The following is a 24,310-nucleotide window of genomic DNA, read 5'->3' as shown; positions in this document are numbered from 1 at the left end:
CCTGGGAAACGCGTGCTGAACCAACACCAGCAGTTCTACTAGCAAACCCTATCTAAACCTTCACGTGGTGTTCGCTGGGAGTTCTTTCTTAATGAAACACTGCAGACGGAGAAGGATGAAGGTGTGTCTCCCGCACTTAAAAATGGGACAAAATGTACCAACTAGTCCTCTATGTTGGGTGTTTGGTAGGGCTGATAACTCTGCATGGAAAACAACTTTTTAGGAAGCCACGGAAGGAGCCTCGGACAGGATGGATTTCAAAACGACGAACTCGGCTACGACAACGGAATAACGATTTGCGCATTTTCTCATGGAACGTGCGCTCTCTGTACAGACCGAATGCTACTCAGCAGCTTGCCGATACCCTGTCCCAATATAAGGCTGATACAACAGCGTTGCAAGAGATGGATAGAAAGAAGACTCTACTGTTACCCGAAAGCTCCAAGCTTTGGTCAATACTTGTCTGTGTCGTATCATCGGAATGCGTTGGCCAGACACTATCTCAAATGGACAACTTGGTCGGCACACAGACCTGAAACTTGTATGCACTGTGATCGGAAGATGGAAGTGGCAGTGGATAGGTCACACTTTAACGGGGGAGGGGACCATTGCATTGCAGGCTACGCCATGCAGTGTAATCTACTCTCCCAAGGTGGCCGACGAGTGGGTGGAACAGTGGAGGAGGCGTGCGAGTATCTCGGGAAGTCGTGTGGGAGTTGAAGCATTTTTAAAGTAAGCGCGAACGATGGCGAGTAGGTGTGGTTGACGCGCTATACCCCACCAAGGAGTGAATGGCAGCCAGATATAAATGAGGCAATACTAGTGGTGGCGGGCATGATCCCTGTCGACATTTTGGTGAAAGAAATGAGTGTACTATACCATGCAAGACGTATGGATGGACACACAGAACGCAGGAGTGCGGAAAAGTCAGAGTCAGATGATTCAATCGTCGGGCAGGTGAGTGAGCTCGGACAATTTAGTTGCGGAGATGCTGAGGTCGAGGAAGAACTGGCTTACGGTTTCCTCTGCGATTGTGAAAGTACAGGAGGAGTTGCTGAAAGAGCAAAGACAGGGGAAAGCCGAAAGGAGCAATAGGACGAATGCCTAAAGGCAAGCCCACCACGTGAAGTAATACCTAAATGAGTGTTGCTCGGGGTTGCAGTTGCAGAGACCGGGGATGATTTTTAGGTGGTAGTAGAGCCTCCGATATTTGTGCGGCTGAGCTGGAGCAAACGTGTCTTTCTAAGATTTCCACCTTCGTGTACGCCAGGAAAAAAATGTCTAGCCTATTGTTGAGAATACGTGTAAATTCAAGGAGGTACCCACCTCATCGATTGGTGTGGCTGCTTCCCCAGATCTTACTATGCGCGTTGGCGTCTCAACCGAGAAGAAGGGCACCTTCCTCTAGCAGAACTTCACCAGTCTAACGATTAATCCCGGTGGGATTCGGATGTCGTCTCCTGAGAAGCAGTCCGATGTCACTCTCGTGTCCACCCGCCAGCTTCCAAGGAAACTTTGACAGCCACGATGTCCCTAGTCAGGAATTCTGGAAAACATGCATACATATTTAAAATTGGATTTAAGAACGATGCAAGCTCTTAGTTTTTCGCAAGAGGAATCCCAAATTACCTGGCTACTTCCCCTTTGCAGACCCCGAATCTGGCCCCAGTACGGCTTGATGACTTAAACAACTACATGCAGCGAAAATATATTAACTTTGAAATACGATCATGTAACGTTTTAAAATATTTTATTTTTTTCTTATTATTTTCATATATATGTATATATATTTCTAAAATTTGATTTGGTTTCCATAGTTTTCTTGTATGATCTACCATCCTATTATTTCCATTTGCGAAATTCACTTGCGTGTTGCATTAGTTCATTGAATTTTTCATTTATTTTGCCTCTATGTATCGTACGAGTGCTTTGTGTATAAAAAATAAATCATCTAATCATCAATAGAACATTATTCGAGAGTTTCTTTCACATTCACATCTATTCATGTTTCGCCAGGACTTCCGACGGATTAAAGCTAAATACTCGGCATTCACTTCATGATTTATTATTTTTTTTTTTTGTTTGCGTTTTTCCGAAAGTAAAGGAACATTCTACGTAGCTAAGTAAACTTAGCGGGAAAATAACAGTGTTCTGGTTCGATTTCAATTGTATGTTCGTTTGGTTGTTTGCTATTTGTCGTCTGATTTATTCAAGTTTACAGGTTGGCCTCCAGGTTGAAGAGTAAGCGTTGGGGCAGGCTCTCTACGTAGCAATTGATAGGAAAAGGGACAGTGAAATGGTAGAGGGAGGAAGGCAAGCCCGTGTAGTATAAAATTATTGGAAAATCCTGTTCTTGCGTACGAGATAGCATAAATTACAACAAATAATCGTGGGCTACGTTAGAAAATACTTAAATTAAATCACATTGTTCGACAAATAAATTGTTCTGTGTTTGTCTTAGTTTACTTCTGTTTAAAGTCTACATAAATTAACTTAAAAACTATGAAGTTGTAGGTTTTTCGTTTCAATACAGTTCGTTTTACGGAATGCGCTTCGAATCGAAGACTTGTTGGTTGCGGAATGGTCGCTAGTCAGCCTGGGGTTGTTATAGAAACTAATTCAAGATAAGCCGCGTGAGGAGTTAAAAAAAGCTGACCCTGTGAAAGCTTAAATAAATTCAAATATTTGATTTGATGAGGAAAACATTGGGCCGATAAAAAGGATTGAAAAACAATCCGAAGCGCGAAGTCCGTAAAACGAAAACAATATCCGTCAAAACATTAATGAGAAATAAATAAGAATCGAAGAGAACAAAACCATCTCGAGGAAAGGCAGAAATATGCTTTCTATGCATTTTTATTATTATTATCTTTGTTTTTTCTTTAATTTTATCTTTTTTCTCTAATATTACTTTCACAAATTAATCGTATCTAAATCTTGACAAGGCGCACGAGGACTTATATCACCACCATTCGAACTGCCTGGCATTGGTACCGTTGAATTCTGATGATAATTACTTTTATATGACGGCTCCACGGGGGTGTGATGTTGCTTATTTTTACTACCCAAACCCAGTGGAAATGCAAATTCTTGCGGTAACTTTCGCATAATTTTTCCCGATGTTATCAGTCGACCGAAACCTTCTTGATGTGCAAAAGCATAGCCGGATCGTAGCGAGCGTCGTGCTCGGCGAGCGGACGGTGTTCGGAGAACATCGGTACTTTGTCGTGAACGAATTTGTGCTGCTCGCTGTTTCAGACGGATCTGAAATTATATTTTTGTTTCGTAAGTATTATTCGCTACATACGTTTGAACAGATGAGACACACTTACCTTGTCCGAAAGGCTTGGTTTCACATCGAAGAAGTAGAATCTTGATGCTAATACTGGTACCATCAGAACAATTACAGTTATGACGGTTGTGAACCAAAATGTTGCTTCCTTCATAGCTTGCGTCAATGAACCAACATACGGGCCGCCAATTACGTAATTATAAAAATAATCTAGAAAAAAATACCACAGCAAACTTCCCCAAATCATAATGTGATTGAATATTGTCCAATACGATGTATCGAGGGCAATCTGTAATGAACGGAGAAGAGTTCACGTTAGAATAATTGACGAATGGCTTTGGAAAATATATGTGGAGAGGATCGAAATGACAATCAACGAAAATATCAAAGTTATATAACAACAGAGCGAATCTTTATTTAAGATACTTGATAACTTGATAACAGATGACTCGAATGTCGCTAAATAGCTGTGTACACATTAAAGAAGAAGTCCTCAAGGATCGTTTATGACACGGAGGGAGACGTCCCCTAGGTGCAGCAGTTCTAACTATCGAACTGGCATTACACCTGCGAGTAGTAATCTTGAGGGAATTTCCCAGAGTGAATCACCAATGACCGACAAATATCGGGACATATTTCGATTCTCCGGAGCCAACTTTTTGTCGACGTCGATGGGACCCTAGCTTTGGCAAGGTGACACTTCTTTTTAAGGAGGTGGACATCTTCAAAAGACTCCGGCCTGGGTGCATCAGAGTGTGGGATTTTTACCCACTAAAACCACCTGCAATTCCCCCCTAAGCCGTGAAACTACCATTAGGTATTACTTCACGGGGCGGAGTTAGCTTACTTTAATTATGTCTCCTTCCGTCTACCCGCGGGGTCCCTAGCCGCGCCTTCCTCACTTCTTCTGCTTTTCGCAGTTTATTCAGGATTGCTGCGATCATGCAGGTGATCGCATCTCAATCCTCTTAGTAAGCTACCATTCTCCGGACAAATTTTTCCGGTGATAGCACTTCATCTACAGTTTCCTCCAGGTTCCTCCTTTCTTCCACGAACCTAGGACATTGGAAGAATACGTGTGCTGGGTCCTCTGGGACCCCGTTGCAGTTTGGACAATCAGTTGAAGTGTTCAATTTAAACCTGTACAGGTATTGACGGTATCCTCCATGGCCGGTGAGAAACTGGATGAAATTATAATTGATCTTCCCATGCTTTCTCTTCAGTCATTCCCCGATGGGAGGAATCATCCTGTAAGTTCAACGGCCCTTTTCTGACTAATTGACATCTGCTTATGGATCTTTCCTCTTCGTTTTTTCTTCATCTGCGATAAAGGATGCGAAATGAACCTGCTCTACGCTCTATGTGCTTCTTAAAATTGAGTTTTCCGTCTATCATCACTCCTAAGTATTTGATGGCCGGCTTGGAAGTGATGATATGATCTCAATTCTAATACAGGTGTGATTTCTCTTCCGGCGCTTAGTGATGAGGACCACTTCTGTCTTTTCCTCTGCGAGTGTCAGGCCAGCACTCTCTAACCAATCCTTTGCAGCACTGATTGCTTCACTTGAGTAATACTCAGCATCTTCGAGATGCTTTGTGAATACAACCAGTGCTATGTCGTCGGCGTAACCCACCACCGTGGCTTCCTCCGAACCCGGAAGATTAAGTACACCGTTATACTGGTGTTCCCCAGTAGTGGGCTCAGTACAAAGCCCTGTGGGACACCCGCGGAGACAATGTACTCTGTATCCGCGGGTGTCCCATTGGTATTATACCAGAGCGTCGTACTGTCGATCTGAAAGGCTTCCTCGGGAGTAATCTATTATAAATCACCCGCTCCAATATTTTTTCCCATAGTGTCTAGAAGACATATGGGCCTATAGGAAGACAGCTCACCTGGAGGTTTGCCAGCCTTAGGCAGCAGTACCAGCTCCTGCCGCCTCTATGTTGCAGGAAAGATATCCTCGGTCATGCACGCTTCAAAAAACTCCGTGAACATATTCGGTTTACATTTGATGGCAAGCTTGAGGGCCTTATCCAATATGGCCTCCAGACCCGGGGCTTTGATGTCGCCTATTCGACCGCAGATCTCCAGCAGCTCGTCCCTGGTGACCGGTAGAACCGGCGTCACATTCAGCGAGCGCTGGAAGGTGAATTATTTTCAACAAGAGCCCTATGCTCTGGGATCTACGGAGATGAATGGCCTCTGAATCGTCCTGTCACGATTTTATAGGCGCTACCACACGCTTCCGAACAGAGAATATTTTACTCTTTTACTTCTAAATGGCGAGTTTGAGGTTTTTGCAGGCTTCTTTATAGGCGTGCTTCTTTTGCCCTTGATCGATCTTACCTATTGCCCCCGGAGCCGTTCGCTTGGCTCGGTGGCAAATCGATCAAGGTTGGCTCGTAGTTTTAAGCACAGGATCCACGCCAATGTTCGGGCGACCAGGATGCTTAGCTTCGGGTGGTGAATTCTGGAAGACTCCTCGGCAATCTACCATCAAAACATTGCTTTCAAAGTAGTTAACGCTACTTCTCGTACATCAGTCCGGCGTTCTTCCTACTCATGGAACGTCGCGAGCTGAACGCCGCAAGATTCGTCGAAGACATTCCGTAAGTTTGTGTCAAGCTTCCATGCCTAGGAGGGCGCCCAGACTTGGCAAACCTTCTATGTATTATTCAACGGCAAAAATTGTTGAGTTCCGAAGAAGTGTCTTAAGCCCCACCGTTTCACACCGCGGTTAAACGACCGGGAGAAAATATTTAACACAATGACAGAGTACAATGCTCACTGCAAGACCGAGTAAACGAGGTGAATGGGAAATTGTGAGGATTCGGTTATAAACTGGTAACCCGAAAAATCGGAGATCGGCCAAAACCCTGTTTATTTAATGGACCACACTGACATTATTCCGTGTACATTCGGTACGGGTTGATAACAGCAATAAAGGAGGCGCCGAGGATTGTCCACTTTTCTCCATAAAAAAGAAGGCGCCAGGACCCGACGCAGCGTTTGCCTATCGTGCCGTCTCTGAACCAGCCCTGATGGTGATCTCAGGAATAATTCCCATTGCACTTCTTGCTAAAGCTATGTACAAGCGTAAAGGGAAAAACTCGAGAGTGGTGGTTGCTCGTGAAGAAATGCAAAACTCACTAAATTAGGGGCAACACTCTAGGCAAAACAAGTCAAACAGCAGATGGACCGCACGGCTCATTGACAATATAGACTGAATGGTAGCAGCTTCTTGAGGAGGATGCCGATCACACCATCTTTTCTTGTGAGAGGTGGGCTAGGATTCGTTAACAATTTTATGCAGACATAGAGGAGCTCTCTCCAGACAACCTTGCCCAGATAGATAGATACTGAGGAGCGCTATCCGATTGAGCCATGTTCCGCATTAAGTTCGGACTCTTCTTGTTGCGAAGAAGATAGAGCTCGACCGATGGATTGGTCGGATGGCATTGAGTTCCTCGAACTAACAATTCTCTTACTCCTCTTTTCTTTCGTTGATGAAAAGTATTCCCTCCTACCTAAGGTGGGAGGAGAACTGGAGAGCGTCTGGCCATAGATCGTCCTCAGATCACAGTTGGATACTTTTCAGTCTAAATCTCATTTTAGAGGTCTCCAACCATTCCAGAGACCTGAGCTAGATCGACTGGAAGTATGGTTAAGTTATAAAGAATAAACTGTGCGGGGCGTTGAGTTGGCAACATTCGCATGACAGATGAACTGAAGTCAAAGGTCAAGGTTTTGGAAAAGGCATTTGAAATCGTCTTCAAAGTCTCGGGCCCTACAAAATACAACAAAAGGACCGTGTCTTACCTCAGGATGATCTTCAACATCTATTACAGCAAAAATACTGGCAACTATAGAAAGAGTGCCTGAAGAGATACTAGTCGACCATTAAGACTGCCAAGAAGCAGTCCTCGCTGAACTATTTATTGTTAGAACATTGAAAGCACTAGCTGTTGGCAAAGGAACATAGGAATTCATTTTTTCCTAAAAAGTTGGAAGGCTCCTGGGCGGAATCATCTGGTGAGAATTGTTTGTCAGAGCCTAATTTGGAAGGTACGCACAGCCAGTCATGCGAGATTATAAAATCGGTAATTACCAAGGATAAAATCGGCTGGACTATAAACAGCTTCTCCGTATATAAATACGTACACACTCTTGGAGACATGCGTGCGAAGTTTTTAAACCAAAAGCGAGCAGACGTGGGCATGAGCTGAAGGACTTTCGACCAATTAACCTCATCTCTTTCTTGTTGAAGGCCCTAGGACGTGTCCTGGACATTCGCTTAAAGATGATCATGGAGAGAATGCCCTTCCCCAAGTCTCAGCACGCCGTTCCTTAATGCTGCGCTGTACCATGCCACCTATACCCACCAATTTTCATAATTAAGTTTTCTTTTAGGAACTATCACGCACTTTTCAAAATAGATACTAACAATTCCAGATAATACGTACGGTGAGAAGCAGCCCCAAGCGCACCAAAATCAGGATTCAATCAAGTGAGGACGACGTCCAACAACAGGGCCGGAATCATCCATGCCATCCGACTTCAATAGAACCTGCAAATTTCTTTTGCTGCCGTGGCAACAGTTAAAACTACCGACCGTAGACGGTAGTCTCCGTCTAAATTAAATGTAATTCTAAAACTGAGTAATCTCCCATTAAAATCCAAATACCTTATCGGTGGCGATTTCAAATCGAGGCACCTGGGGCGACAAAGTAGTCAATCTAAATGGGGGTACTCTACTAGTACTTCCGCAATTGGGGCATTACGATAAATGACGCGAAAACGCAATTGTATAATTTCAGGGGACAATCTAGATCCTTAGGTTCTAGAAGTATCCATAAGAATGTTAAACGCTTGAAAATTAAAGTCGGGAACACAATAATAAGAAGTTCGCAAACGATGAAATACTTGGAAGTTAATTTCGCGCACTTCTCAAGTTTAATCCAAACCCTTATAGCGTGTAGAACACAACAAACTATAGAGGGTTGGCTCACCTAGAGGTTTACCAGCATTAGCCAGCAGTACTAACTTCTGACACTTCCACATTGTAGAAAATATGCCTTCGGATTTGCACGCTTCAAATGACGAGCTTAAGGGACGTCTTCGGTATTCTGTCTAGGCCCGAGATTTTGTTATTGCCTATTCTGTTGCAGATCTTCAAAAATTGTTCTGTTGTTAGTGTAAAGTGCTGCCAAGTGGTGGAAAGGAGGACGGGACATCAACCCTGTCGTTTGCGCCAAAACCAAGTGGCCGAGGAGAACCTTGACGTGATGGCAGCGGGACACGCTGTACTCACTATAGTTCGCTTGCCGTGATGCAGTAGGCAAATGTTCCAAACACCTGATCAGGGCGATCAGATCCGAGTCTGCACGAGGGACTCATTTGAAGTGGCAATAGGCCACGAAACCTGATACCATGAGAAGCGAGATGGCCCCTGATTTCACATGTCTCAAGGGAATGTTTGCCTCATGTGCGTTCAGCTCGATTGTAAGGGTTAATCCCCTAGTGGGATTTTCATAGGGGTTATTGTTACGTTCAAGCGAACAGAGACCTTCGGGTATTGCGACGTGGTATTGCGTTTCCACACGGGTGCCGTACTCCTTAGTTCGGTAGAGATTTAGGTAGGTCTAGCATCCACCAGTATGAATAAACTGAGTTATGCACTCAGTATACTCTGATACCGTTTTGTTCGTCTCGGCGGGGCTCTGATTGTGGTCAGAAAATCAATTCGTGTGTTAAGAAGATCGTGGGGTTAAGTCAAGTCGACAAGTACTCACGGAAATCCGCAGAGACATAACTGTTATTACTGCAGGAATTGCCACCACATTCAAGGAGTTTGAAAGATGCCAGCGTTCTTCTCTTGCTGGCTGAATAACGCCTGAATGATCCCCAATAAGAGGATAAGGAACGTGGTCTGTGGAGATGGCCAACCTTTGAGTCATCCAATCACAATTTTATAGACGCTCCTGCATCGATGTATATCCGTCTCCGAGCAGAGCTTCTTAAAACATTACCTAACCATGACTATCCAGCATGCGATTTTTGGGAGCTTCCTTATATTCACGCTGTTTTTGCACCTGGTCGATCCTACCCCCTCCCTCTGTGCCGTTCGTCTGATTGAAAGGTGATCAGTTCATAATTCCACCAGTAGCTAAGTCTTCCACTGAGAAATGTGCACATTTTAGGCCTGAACACGTCATATGCTGTGGTGATGCAGGACGGTGTAGTCCTGCTCATTAATACTGCAGGCCAATTATCCAAAACCCAGCCCAAATTCCAACCTAACTAGGTTTCCATCAATTGGAATCTCATTAACCAGTAACCCGTAAACAAACTGTTAATCGTCATCCTCCCTACCTCCATATCTCCTATCAAAATGAAATCAGTTGTTCGAAAGTATACGTAATTACTCAAGAGATGTTGCCATCAAAACATACCTAGAAGACACCTAAACTACCAGAGAATAATCACCCTCATCTTGTATCCCATCTGGGAGAAAACCGTCCTGCGACATCAACTCTACCACCACAGATACTTCCTGCAGTTTAACCATCTTAAATCCCAAATTTGTAAAAGGCACATCATCCGATTTCGATAGATTTTCCCCTAGATGCAACATGTAGGCATATCCCTACCAACTACGGCACACATGTCCCGCCTAGTGAAACCTCGAATAACCAGTTCATTTCCACAGAAAGGCCCCCCTAAAGAACAAGCTGTTAACTGAGATCTGCCTTACCACTCACCCAACTACGCTCCACAATCCCGACCCTACCACTGACGTAACCGACCCCCAACTCCTGCTCAACTTGACAGCTACCCGGCCCCTCTCTCTAGATTTCCTGCTTACAACACCGGACACAAGTCTGCTCCCCATTCAAGCCCTTTGCTCCCATAACAATTAGAAATCAATCAGTCCCGGCCAGATACCAATCATCAACCTGAAGGAGTTAGCTGGGACCCTTAGCTCCTTCCTATTCTAGTTTTGAACCTACAATTTTGGTAGCCTATTTCCTCATTCCTTGGAAATATCCCCTTCCTAATAAAACAACACGCGCCCTCGAATTGTTTTAGGACATCCTAGATCGATAACCGAAAAAATCGTGGGAGAGGCTTCTGGTATGGTCATGTAATTCACACTGACAAACAAAAAAAATGGCGAATTCGATCAGGACGAGCTGACCCCGCTTCTGGCCAAGAAAAGGGCTGAAGAAGAAGAAGAAAATATGGGAAATTTTATCAATGATATAATTCACTCATTTATATGAAAACGTAGTCACCCTAAACACAAAATTGACGTTAAGGCATCAACCCTTTCGCTAATTTCAAATCATTAAAATTTTATGATTTCGTAGAGTCAGGATATTTTGAAAATTTTATTTGATGGTCTTAATTAAATTTAAACAATGGTCGGACGTTTTATTTTAAATTTGAAATCAGCAAATCGCAACATTTGTGAATTTTTCCGTGTGGGAAAGCATGTACATCCGAACTACCGCCAGGGCCGATTTTTTCGGCGACAAAGTTCAAATCCTTCCAGCTTGCATCACGCTGATTATCATTTCTTCTTTTGGTATGCAGTTGGTGGCGCTTTCGGCTATATCTTGGCAGATTTTCCGGAATTTATCAAAAAGTTCAAGACGCCGGTTAAAGCCATAACTCCAAATGGACGACGAGAACGCTTCAATTTTATTTCCGATGTCTCTGATATAGCTGCCCCCGCTGTGGTATACGTGGAGATACGGGACACAAGTCGTTTCAACCACGTCACTGGTCAACATGTCGCCGTATCGGCTGGCTCAGGATTCATTGTGAAAAATGATGGATTGATTGTGACCAATGCGCATGTGATCCTTCAGAAAATGTCCAAGAAAAATCCTCTGAACATTGTAGTAAAGCTGCATGATGGCCGGGTATTGGAGGCTAAAGTCGAAAATGTGGACAAGGATACCGACTTGGCTACGCTAAGGATTGGAGCGAAGAACTTGCCTACCATCAAGTTGGGTCGATCAGTTAATATTATGCCTGGTGAGTGGGTCCTGGCGTTAGGTAGCCCCCTTGCACTAAGTAGCTCGATAACTTGTGGCGTTGTAAGCGCGCATCGGAGATCGGAGGAGGTAGGATTGCAAAAGGGTAAAATGGTATATATTCAAATTGATGCATCAATAAACAACGGGAACTCTGGTGGACCACTGATGAATTTGGAAGGTGAAGCTGTTGGCGTCAACTCAATGAACATTGTTCCTGGGATAAGTTTCGCCACGCCTATCGACGAAGTTCAAAGGTTTTTAAAGGATTCAGAAGACGAATCCAAACGTATGCACGTCTGCAAAGAAATGGAGGATATCCGATTCCTGGGAATAGTTATGTTAACCTTGACGTCTGATATCCTAGAAGAGTTGATCCGGAATGATCTTAATATTTCACGTAGAGTTAAATTTGGTGTTTTAACGCAGAGAGTGGTACCTAATTCCCCAGCCGAAAAAGCGGGCCTGATGCCAGGCGACGTAATAACCCACTGCAACGGTAAAGAGGTGAAGATCATTAATGACGTTTTCGAATCCCTCAAGGAGAAGGACTATAAGTTAGTTCTGACGGTCTATCGGGGCATGAACCAGTTGAAAATTACCGCATATCCTGAAGAATGAAGAGCCAAATGAATCTTGGAAGATATCAAGAAACAAAATGCAATAGTATTCCAGAAGGAAAAAATAATACATTCACCTTCATGAAGCTGCTCTAAATTTAGAAATGCGTTTTTAAAGTTTTTCGGATGTAATACTTTGTAGTGTCATTAAAACTTGATTAGCGGGGAAAAAACTTTCAACCCCTTTCAAACTCACAAAGTCTTCCTTCATTTACGAAAAGTGAAAAGTTACAACTCTATTTTCACTTCGGGATGTGCTCAGTTTTACCGGAACACAGTTGAAAGCTCGGTTCAGCATTAGGGCATAAACAAAGTAGGACCACAAGGCATACGCAAGCAAGGAGTACGCTCGTGTTAGGTAGTAGCCTTGAGAAAGTTTCTTAGTCAAGAGTGAACTGGAGTGACTTGGAGCTGTCGAGAGTATGTGAGTATGTGAGTGAGAGCGTTGAACATATATTGTGCACGAGGCGGTTCCTGGTCTCGAGGGCGGAATTGTAAATTTTTGAATGCAGTTAATGCAACCCGTGTCTTAAAAATCAACATGCAACTGAGTGCAATCGCTTCCGAGTTGCTAACAGAGTTCTCTATGGAGGTAAAAGCTAAGCCAATGCTCATCAGCGAAAATCTCGACTAAGTACTTCTGCCGTTTGAGTTCGGGACGGTACCCGATTTTGGGTAACGCTCAAAGGGGGATAGCTAAGCTAGGCCTATATTTGGTGTAATGGGAGAACGTGTCTATCTACATCGAGTGAGACGATGCCGGACTGAGACAATGGCGGACGCAGCTTTGATGACGGAAGGATACTAGACACTCGCTTCACATTCCTCACAGCATTGAACAATGAGGGCGGACACTATGACAACTATGACTACGGGTGCGCTAACAACAGGAAAGTAAACGGAACTCTTCCCAATTCAGCTTACTGTCTCGCGCCCACCACTCCTACCCGTCGAGGGACATAAATGTAATATTGAAATTAAATTTACCACAATGAATTACTACATAGGCATAAAGGAGCGCGGATTCAAGGTTGGAGGGGCCTTTAATGGAGCATTCTAGCGCGTAACCGGCGAAGGTACGTCCTCCCCGACGCGATCTTTGAATCCGATTCACTGTTGTTATCGGTAGAAATTTGGTGAGTTGTTGAAGACTTCATGGAAAGGGACCATCAATACATCGCATTCGGAGTAGTTGGCGCTATCTTTTGGCGTACACCTCCCGGGCGTACTTATTATGCATGGAAAATAATAAAGATTGGATTTGCAAAGCTTTTGGGAGAGGCAGAGCCGCATTGAAGATTTTTCGAGAGATGGATAAACCTATCAACGGGAGTCTGTGTGGATTTCAGGCCCCGGAGGGCACCCAACAGTAGCAATCCTTCTATGTATTAATGGAAATTGCCAACCTGTAAAAGGAGGGTTATATGCTCCTCCAGATCGGGTAAAAGGAGACTCCGCTGGGCGATAAATAAAAGCAAAGGTTGCTTCTCGAACGAGCTAACCGACAAGATGAATGGGGCTCCATGGGTACTTGCATATAAACTTGTTACCCGAAAAACTGGAGTTCTGCAGAAACCCTGCCCCTTAATGTCGAATAAATTGATCGTATTATTCCCTACGCATCCTGTTTGGGTTGATCTCAATAATGAGAAAGCCTCAGAGCATTTACCACGAAAGTGCTGGCTGTTCTATGCCAGAGGAGGATGGAGATCACGTCGAGGATAATACAGGGGTCAATTCTCTGGGAAGGTTGCGGTTCAAATCTCACTGGTGCAAGTAGAATTTGTATCGTGATTTGACGTCGGATACCAGTCGACTCAGCTGTGAATGAGTACCTGAGTCAAATCAGGGTAATAATCTCGGGCGAGCGCAATGCTGACCACATTGCCTTCTACAGTATACTGTAGTGTACCGTTACGGTCATGAATGAAGTGCCCTAATACACTTCAAGGCCCTGATCCAATATGGATAGTTGTGCCAACGATTATTATTATATTATTATTATATTTAAGAGTCTCCGCGACGACATTAAAGAAATTAAGCGACGTAATGTTCGGCTGATGAGGATCATCATCATTTCTTTGCTACCTACGCACCACAGAAAGGTCAGAATCTGATGACGAGAAAAACGCCTTCTGGGAACAATGTGATACAAACATTCTGTCCATGGAATAGAACTGCAACCATTCTATGGAGATCGGATGAAACGTCGGCTGGCGAAACACCAGGAGTGCAGCACCCTCAGAAGCATTACCGAAGAGAAGATAATATGGACTATTAATAGTTTCTCGTCATACAAGTATCCTGGGTATAAAGAGGTTTCGCTATCACTTTTCAAAGCAAATACAAACAGTAGTCCCGTCGTTAAAGAAGAACTTTGCAAGCTGTATTCGACTTAGTTATGTGCCACAAACTTGAAGAAGAATACTAGTTGTCTTCATCTTAAACGCGGGTGAAAAAAACACCTATTCGTGAAGAATTCGAGACCTAAAATCGTTATCTTTTTGTACTAAGAACCTTCAAATACTCCGTAGAATGATCCTAGATGAATAAGCGGGAAGGCCCGCGGAAGCACTTGAGATGACAAAGTCTCATCTACCCAAGCTATCCTATCTTCGCTTCCTATCTTAGTCTTATTCTAAAACAAAAGGAAATGCACACTTACTTGGGCAGTGTTATCCAATATAAGTATAGTCGCCACAACTGATCCTAATGTCATGTGATCACTTAACATATATCCATCCGGAGAGACTCCATCTTTGTAGGTTCCTAAAGCCGATATTAAAGCAACAAAAAGTTAATAAATCCAACAAAATAGAAAGAAATCTACTCACCATATGGTATCAAAAACAATACCATCGAACTAAATATTCCATGCAATACACTACGAATAAATTCTTGCGTATTAAACAGGGCATTGGTTAACCCAGGCGTATATAACTTCGGATATTCTAAACTATGTTTATCAGAAACATCTTGCTCAAATATGCCAAGCGCAAGCACTGGTAACGATGTATAAAATAAATTATAAACAGATATAAACATCTCATCGAATACAGTCTGGAATGGAAGAGAAATTTGCTGGTAGGATCACGGACTCATCGAGGAGAGCACTGTTTGACACTTACCTGGGCGCTGAAACCGCAGAAAAAGGCAAACCAAAAATGGCATAGTGTAAAGGCAAAATTTTTATAAAAGAAATATCGCAGAAATTTACACATTCGATAATATGACCATCGTCCATGAACTAGAAGCAATCGTTCGAGATATCGAAATTGTGCTATCGAATAATCGCTAGCTAGGACGGCTTGCATTCCTTCTTGTCCTGAAATTCCGACTCCGATATGTGCAGCTGTAATATAGGAAGCAAGGATGCATATATCAATGTCAAGATTTTTAAGAGGTAGGAAATTGCTATTTCAGAATTCAAAAGGGTTTGTAGGTTTTCTGGGTACGAACTCGAAAAAGAGGAGTCAAACAAAGTCACTCACCTTTTATCATAGAAACATCGTTTGCTCCATCACCTATTGCTAATGTCACCGCACTCTTGGCACGTTTTATTAATTCTACAACTAAAGCCTTTTGAAGTGGTGTTACTCTACAACATATCACTGCTTTGCATTGTGAAGCAATATCTAAAAATCTGAAATACAAAAATATGTGTTAGTTGGGGTTGAAATATATTGGTCTAGTCAAATAGCCCCAAAGGAACAAGGTAGTTTTTCTTCCTTCCTTGAGTTTTAGGTCCTGTGTTATTGCTGTTTTTCATCAACATTATCCATTCTTACTTCTCACTTATTCTTGCTTGGTACGAATATATGCCGACGACTTCAAAATTCATAATAGCCCTTATGGTAAGTCGGCCCATATGATAGAGCGTCAGCCCCTCGGTTTCGTGCCGCGAGTGGGAGAGTCACTTGGATAACATTGAAAGCAGGGGAAGGTGATCAAATTGAAGTAAATATCTTTATGCCAACGGAAGAACTAAATCCTATTCTCGCATATTGGTCTCGAACCATCTCCACAATGGTGGACACAGCGGCGACTTTGGCATTACGCGAATCATTGTTAAGTTTTGTTTGAAGGGTGAAGTCGCAAATATTCACGGAGAGAAATGAAAAAAACTAGAACTCATGCCGTGAAAATCGTTGTAAAAGAAATTCAGGTCTCTAGGTCCCATAGCCGCTGGCAGAACCTGGTCAACGAGGTTAATGAGGACCCTTGGGCACTTGACTATAAGCTTGTTACCTGGAAAATCGGGGTTCTGGCGGAAGCTCTGCATACTGAATACCGACCAGATGGACCGCATTGTACGGGCATTATTTCCCAGAGATCCTGTACGGGTTGATGACAATAGCGCGGAAAGCATCGGGAATTGCCCCCTTTTCACAATGAGAGAGCTCGAAGAAGCGGTTCTCACTATGAAAACCAGGAAGGCACCAGGTCCTGATGGTATCCCGGCGTCTACAAATTGGTGTTCCGCCAACGGCCAGACTTGCTACTTGAGGTGTTCAACACTTGCTTGAAGGAGGGCATTTTTCCTTGTCGCTCGAAGGAAAAAGGAGACTCAGAGCTCCCGCCTGCATACCGACCGCTGTGTATGCTCGACACAATCAAGAAAGTGCTCGAGAAGCTCATCATTAGTAGAATCACTGAAGCGATCCGCGCTGCCGGGGACTTATCCTCAAGGCAGTTCGGGTTCAGAACAGGGAGATCCACAGTGGATGCTATTACGGAAGTCGTAGATACGGTTCATGGAGCCGGGGCACACAGCCGCTCGATGGATAGTGCTCCTCACAACGCTTGATGTTAGATATGCCTTCAATTCCGTAAGATGGATAGATATGCTAGGCACATTAGAAAATGCATTTCACGTGCCAAGCTACCTCTTGCGGAGATTGAGGGATTATCTGTAAGACCGCCCCCTGCTCTATGAGACGCTAGAGGACCAGAGGAGAATGAAAATCACGTCGAGGAACACAGGGATCCATCGTAGGGCCGGACCTCTGGAACACTTCCTACGATAGTTTGTTAAGACTCGATATGCCCGAAGAGTCGCGCCTGATCGGTTATACAGACGACACTGCGGCATTTGTTGCCGGACGCACTGTTGAACGCGAAAATAAATTTCGAATGCTGCGAATCCTGCCGCGCCACAGTACTCTTGTGTTATGCTATTGCTGCTGTTATCAACAACCAGATACATGGTTCTCACCAGCTGATTTATTTTGCGCTTCCCCGTGGTGGCGCTATTAACTCGGATCCGAGATTAGGTAGTCATATGGTCTGACGACTCTCAGAAACAAAAACTATCCAAGAACCCATGACACTGCCTAGAAGTGGATAAAGTAAACGGTAATTGAATCGGCATGGAAAGCCGGATTATTTTTTATTTCCTGTAAATGCGAACGAACAAGTGTACAAGCTACTCCAAAAACATCACGTAATGGCGTCAGCATTTGAGCACTTCGGAAAACGAAATGGATTATAAACAGAAATCACGATTAAGAAGCGAAAGGGATATTCACTTTACCTTGGTGCATTACCTGGCCGCCGTAGCAAATAATGCTACAACTGGTAAGGGAAGGAAAACAAACGAAGGTCCCTTCAGCCCAAGTGGTAAAATGCTCCGCTCCCCGACAGGATTGATACATTGCTAGTGAAAATAATTAGGGAGTGAAAATCCTTTGAGAAGTTAAATAACACTCTAAATACGTTCTTCGATTTCGCTGATTCGAAGCACAAATCCCCCGTTACATCTAGGTAGCAGTCCGAAACCTTTAGGACTTCTGCTGAAAAACCAGAAGCGAGCTGTGTTCAATGCAAGGATGGAGGGCCATTTGAATCTCCCGGGTCACCTTGGGATTGGCATTGAAATTACGGATGAAGAAACTCAAATAAGCCTAATTTGGAAAGGCAAGGGGAACAACAGAGAAGTGAGGAAGGATGTCGACGCAAGGTTGCGAACAACGAAAACGTACAAAAGCGCCAAAGGATCAGCGTCTGTAAGGAGAACATGTTCTGAAGTCGAATTCTGATTGTCAATAGATAATTGAAAAGGCGAAAAAAAACTGTTAATGGAAGAAACAGTGTCCAGACGCGATTGATATTTAAAGTAAGGACGGTGATCAAGTTCGCTTGCATGTTGCGTCTGCCATTTCTTGCAGAGTTGGAGAGCTGCGAGAAGAATCACGTTAAATGACAGATACACTAAATAATCCGCCGCAGAATATCGATGAGCAGCTTAATGCCACCAATAGTGCTATTTTCTCAGGTGTCACGCAGGTCGTTGACCATGTTCCGAAGTCATAAGATCTGGCGGAGTCGTGGAAGTGGATCGATAAACGGAAGGAATTGAAGATTCTATTGACCTCGCTGGTGGGCGTGACGCACTCGAACTCCAATACCGTGCAAAATGCCGAAATGTTCAGCTTAGTGTGAGACATCTCAAAAGGGAATTTGGTATTGCGCTTGTCAGGGAAACGGAAGATATCGCAGAATGCAATGCAGAAGTGTATACTGCATCACGAAAGAGCTCGCAGGTGGCCGCAAATCTTTCGATGGTCCTGCGAAGGACATCGACGGTCGGCTTCACATCCACGATGATGAGTAACTGAAGAGGTGGAAAAAACACTTCACGACGGTTCTTAATCGTATCATTTCTGCCATCTATGTACTCAATCGGAGTGAAACCGCTGTGCTTGACTGTCTCCCGGCTGAGTTATTCATCGTTGCACCTGCACCGTTATTACAAATCTTAGAATTCCTCAACCACCTCAAGTACACTGCTCACATCTATGTGCTCTCTCACCGGGTCATGGACCTTGGACAAAAGCCTCTACATTTGGAAAGAGAGATAGATAGAGTCTGATGGGTCATCGTGTGGATTAATGGGCAGAGCATCGAAAGCGTTGATCAATGTATATTTCTAGGAAGCGTGGTCTCTTTTGACAGATATTAACAGCGCTAGATTTGCTTTCGATGTCTTGTCTAAAATCTGGAAGTGCAGTTATGTCAGCACCAAGAATAAATTGAGATTGTTCTGTACTACTCTTCTTTCTGTGTTGCTATATGGAAGTAGAACATGGAAGGTGACCCCCACTGTCACTCGAAAGCTGCAAGTCTTTGTCAACACCTGTCTGCGTTGTATCATCCGAGTACGATGGCCTGATATTATTTCAAATGAAAAACTTGGTCGACGTATACGATGGCGGAAGTGGCAGTGGATAGGTCAAGATGGCCGACGAGTGGCGCAGAAGTAGTGCGGGCATCTCTGGTAGTTCCGGGCGGAACTGAAGTGCGTTTCAACGAACCGCGAGCGATAGCCCGTAGGTGTGGTTGACTCGTTATACCCCACAAAGAGGTAGATGGTATCACTTAATGCACTTTCTGATCTGGCATAGTGGCATGGCGATCCCCTTTTTGTCTTCAATGACTAATACCAAAATTGAGTACGAGGATCTAGGGCACGTATTCTTTGTGTATCTAAGATCTGGAGATGGATACCTCTTACGAGTAGACACGATTATTCTGTGAATTCTCGAATTTTAAGAATATGCCCTGAAAGGGGCGAGATAAGTATAAAGACGAACCGAAACATCTATTATGAGGAAGATTTAAATCCCGACAACGAGATCGAGAAGCTGATGATAAACCAACACAGCCATCGCGGCGCACAGTTCCGTACTCTGAGAATATCCACGAATGTTGTAGTTTTGGTTTTTCTTGCAACGAACTGTTTTTATTTCTCTGAAAACAAAACCTTTCTTGCAGCATTCAAGAAGCTTACCACAAGCTTAAACAAAACCAACCGTTTGGACAGCAACTTCGAATTCACAGCTCGAAATAATGAAGATGTTGGACTTCAGTATAATTTCACACGGAAACTATGTTGAAAAACATGTCGAAATTTGCGAAAGAAAAATTGAATAATTAGAATAGGGACTTTCTGAGCCATGTATGAGGCACGTCTACGAAATTATATATATTCATTTAAATTATATATATACATTTATACATATATCAGCTATTTTTCAACATAGTCGTCATCAATTTTGATGCAGATGGTAAACAAATGCTTCGAGCGTTGGCCATGTGAGGTTTGGAATTGTCGTGCAGTAGGCAGATTCTCTTTATCAGCATGCACCACCTTTTATTTATTTTTTTTGAAAATCTCGCAGTATCTTGTCATGTTAGTGGTCTCCCCCTGAGCCAGATATTCACTTGAAATGACGCCTTTTTGGTCCTAAATCAGATTGTTGTTTTGAAGGTTTTTGGCGGAGGATCGAAAGTTGTTACGCCACTGTTGACTCTTTTCTGGTTTTAGTCGTGTATTGGGCAGCCCTCATAGATAGTCTTTATCTTTTTTAAAGTTTCACGGCGCAGATTTCTCAGTTGGCGAAAGATTGGGGAGAGAGGAGACTACGCGACAGTGTTTCCAAAATTTCGAAAAACCATTCCCTATGGCCCTGAGAACCCCAATTCACTAACTTTTTGAACGTACCTCGTAATGAGGAAAGTGTCTTTAATAATTTAGGTTAAGCGGTTGGTTATAAACCCTCCTAAGGTAGGATAGAAGTATAATATCAAGCATTACCTTACATGCCATTACCCATTTTGTGTATATCTACTTTCGATTGTTTTTTCGGGGCTGTTATGAGCCTAGGTCGCCTATTTTCCATATCATAGAGATCTATGTACGTTCAGTTTGGGGACGTGTTGACTAGAGATACTCTTTCATAATCTTAAATAGACTATATTATACTAAATATTCCATAATCAAATAACTTACCGATTTTCCAATTCAGGCGTTAAACAATAAACTAAGGAATGTCCATTTATTACTATCGCGAAACCTGAATTATCTTCTAAATCATTCGAATGTGAATTATCCTTGCTGTTCTTCTCTGATCCCTCGAACAACTGATTGCATTCCGCACTATTGGAATAGGAGAAACAAATTAAATTTCAACTTCAAATAATGTTATTAGTGCAAAAACAAATGGATTTCGTTTTGTCAGTGAAAGCCAATGTTAGGAGCGCAAAAAAATAAACAAAATGATCTGAATTGAATTCTTCCAACATTTTTCTATTGAATAAACTTAAAACTAGGATGTAATCGTTGGGGGAGAATGCATTACAGGACTATCAATAAGTCAAAATATACATCGAACCCAATAAAATTTGAGTCATGAGGACATCATTGTGTGGTAATTAAATCCATTTTCGTTTGAGTATCTCATGATCCAAATTTTATATCCTAAACTTTATGAAATAGTATTGAAAAGGATGGCGAGGTTCAACAAAACTCTGAAAATGTTTGTTTGTTTACTCGCAAACAAAAACGATAAATGTATGTAAAAGTTGGATTTAATTCCACATGCAAACACATTTAATGAGGACCTCTACTAAGAAAATTGTTTCTAATCCATTAAAAAAATTGTAATATTTCAAAAATTTAGTTAAAAGCCCGAATGAACCAAAAGATGAAGAACACGTAAGGACACAACAGACAGCCAAATGAGATGAAATGAAAAGGTAGACATGCACGGGATCCCACTTAGAATATCTTCTACCAATGACAACAGATACTAAGAAGCATTGTTTCGAGTTATTTCTGTTTGTTTTGTGTTAACAATGGATATAAATGTAAATCGTTTATCAATGAAAGAATGTAGAAATACTAAACGAATAAATTGTAACTTTCTATTAACATTATCTTTTTTTTGGTGGCGAATCAAGCAGACGTAATAGAGGGAATCTTCGTTGACACAAATATCTTGACCATAAGAGACAGGTAGAAAAAAAAAACATTTTTAATTTTGATATAAATCAAACAAAACAAAATATGAACAATTTTCAAAGTGTATAAAAAAATTGTCTTATTCTTTCACACTTACTCTGACTAAGCAGGCGTGTTTCGTAAGCTTTCTGTAATTGTTTCTGGTTCTTTATTAATTTTTTGTATGTTTGAGTTTATTTTGTATGGACAAGTACACGTTTTCAGAGATTTTTTTTTTTGTAAAACTTCTTCATATTTTTCGTTTAATTCTTGCTCCGAAAAAGCACGCAATAGTTTCCTATAACCTGGCAGACTTAATGGGCGAAATAACCCGCTTACAGATAAAGCTGACACACAAGAAATGCTTAAATCTTGCAACCTATCATTGTTGGAAATAGAAACTTTTTTCTTAAACCATAAATACGCGATAGAACAACTTGGCTTTTTAACATTGAATCTTAAACATAGATGAAGTGATGGCCTTATTGGTTGAGTCTCAGCCTCCCGATCTCGTTGTTCCGGGTTGGAATCCCGGTTCGTTATAGCCTTTTGGTGTTGTTCGGCTGCTGCAAGCTTATCAGTTGTACAGCATTAAGTGTGGTGTTAATGAAACTGAAGCACTGACTCATTTTAACTATGTCAATAATAGTAGGATTCCCATCAAACTTTCCAGTGTTGAGCTCTAGTTATTGCAAATATTGATTCAAATTCTGCTACTTATAGAGAATCCTAGATTGCAGGTATGTACTACGATTAATTTTAATTGACCAGATATTGGAATGGTGGGTATTTTGAGACTTAGATTCGACTTAGTAGTTTCTGAAAATAAGTTCTTGAAATAAGTGAAATCTTTGTAATCCCTCCACTCCCCTCTAAGACCCGTTTCGGGAAGTACTAATCGACACATTTCTTTTGATATTCCCCATGAAGTTACAAAAGTTTACATCATCGTTTTGCATATGAGGGACTTCTTCATAAACCCAACATAGAACAGTATCATTCCACCATGGGGATTCACAATTGCAACCTTGTGTGAGAGACAGGCAGATGCACAGATAAAGACAGCTAATCAATTTTAATGAGGTTTTGGTTTCCACAAAACTTTGATTTCAATATTTAAATTGCTGTCAACCGTGTTTGAATAGTAAATTGAAGGGTTTTCGTATACTAGAAATAATAGTACTTAAATTTTCACGGAGAATATTCTGCCACGTACTCTTGATGTTTAGAGGATGTCAAGACTATTTCAAAATAGGACTCTGTTCACATCAAGCCAATTTTATATAGAGTGCGACACTTGAACTGATGCATTATTATGCATAAAGAGAGCTTAACCACAACAAAGCGTCTTAAAAAAGATAAAGAATTGTCGGACGAAATTACGTGATAAATTGAATAGCAGCGAATCATCCATGAAAATCTATGAAAAGGAAGCATCTTATCTCTCTCTTCATTTTACTCTAACCCTAGCCTCGCTTGGCTGCGAGATCAATGACTTACGATCGCATACGACTTTCAGTAGTGAAAAATGTACGGAGTTACTTTCCTAGTGGAGAATGCAACATTTTATCATCCAAAATGATTTGGATCGAAGAAAAAAATTCGTCAAAGGTTAGTTCTATATTCGAGTACAACATCGTCAAAAGGATCCACGCCTCATTGACGTCGTATAGCATCGAAATCCTGCTAGGGAAATTCAACCTGAAACTTGGAAGGAAGGAGGCTTATAGAGGAATGAATAGAGGGCACGGCCTGCATGACACTATCAACAAGAACGACCTGCATCAACAAGACCATCATTGATGTTTCTTATATCATGGCATTCATAAATGTACTTAGGTGTCACAAGACGGTGTCACGATCTGTGTCAATTTAGTCCAGTACTTCGTTAGGGCAAAGTTTCAAACGTAGTCAGACAAATAAAAGCCAGTCTCCTAAGTATATAAAAGGTGCGTTTCAAAATTATAAGTTCACTGTAAAAGTCGCATTATTTCCAAAATTGCAGACTATTTTGGCTTTATTAGTGTTTCACAATTATAAGGTCACTGACAGGATACCCTATACGGATAACCGATGTTGCGAAGCCACCAAAGGAGTCTCGGACAGGATGGATTTTACAACGACGAACCCGGCAACGACAACGGATTAATAATTTGCGCATTTTCTCATGGAACGTGCGCTCTCTGTACAGACTGAATGCTGCTGAGCAGCTAGCCGATACCGTGTCCCAATAAAGGGTTGATGTAACAGCGTTGCAATAGATGCGATGGACAGGGACCGGTTTCCTGGAGAAGAGTAGCTATACCATATATTATAGTGGCCATCCAGTAAACCATGTGCACGGAGTAAGTTTCTTAGTCATCAAAAAAATGAAACCTGCTGTTATCGGCTTTGAAAACATAAGGGAACGACTATGCACTGTGCGTTTGCGAGGCAAGTTTAGAAATATAAGCCTCATAAACGTTCACGCCCCTAAAGAGGAGACTGCAGAGTCGGAGAAGGATACCTTCTACGAGGCAGTTAAGCAGACTCTCGAAGTCTGTCTCAAGTATAATATCAAAATCATACTTG

General features: G+C 42.3%; 1 protein-coding gene across 5 annotated transcripts in view; it reads right to left on the bottom strand.

The window, feature by feature from the left end:
• Positions 1 to 1,733: 1,733 nt before the first annotated feature.
• Positions 1,734 to 24,310, bottom strand: part of LOC119653379 (phospholipid-transporting ATPase ID) — a 324,122-nt gene continuing 301,545 nt past the window's right edge. For all 5 annotated transcript variants that reach the window (XM_038057925.1, XM_038057924.1, XM_038057921.1 and 2 more), the window contains 7 exons: positions 20,750 to 20,896; positions 15,450 to 15,601; positions 15,087 to 15,310; positions 14,793 to 15,018; positions 14,624 to 14,727; positions 3,333 to 3,581; positions 1,734 to 3,264 (listed from right to left, as the gene is read on the bottom strand). In XM_038057925.1, the coding sequence (XP_037913853.1) occupies positions 2,914 to 3,264; positions 3,333 to 3,581; positions 14,624 to 14,727; positions 14,793 to 15,018; positions 15,087 to 15,310; positions 15,450 to 15,601; positions 20,750 to 20,896 (1,453 nt within the window). In that variant the 3' untranslated portion in view covers positions 1,734 to 2,913. The remainder of the gene's footprint in view (positions 3,265 to 3,332; positions 3,582 to 14,623; positions 14,728 to 14,792; positions 15,019 to 15,086; positions 15,311 to 15,449; positions 15,602 to 20,749; positions 20,897 to 24,310) is intronic.

Source organism: Hermetia illucens, chromosome 4 (genome assembly GCF_905115235.1).
Source record: "Hermetia illucens chromosome 4, iHerIll2.2.curated.20191125, whole genome shotgun sequence".
NCBI lineage: Eukaryota > Metazoa > Arthropoda > Insecta > Diptera > Stratiomyidae > Hermetia > Hermetia illucens.
The sequence above is the reverse complement of the archived record's forward strand: the minus strand, read 5'-3'. Positions and strand labels throughout refer to the sequence as shown.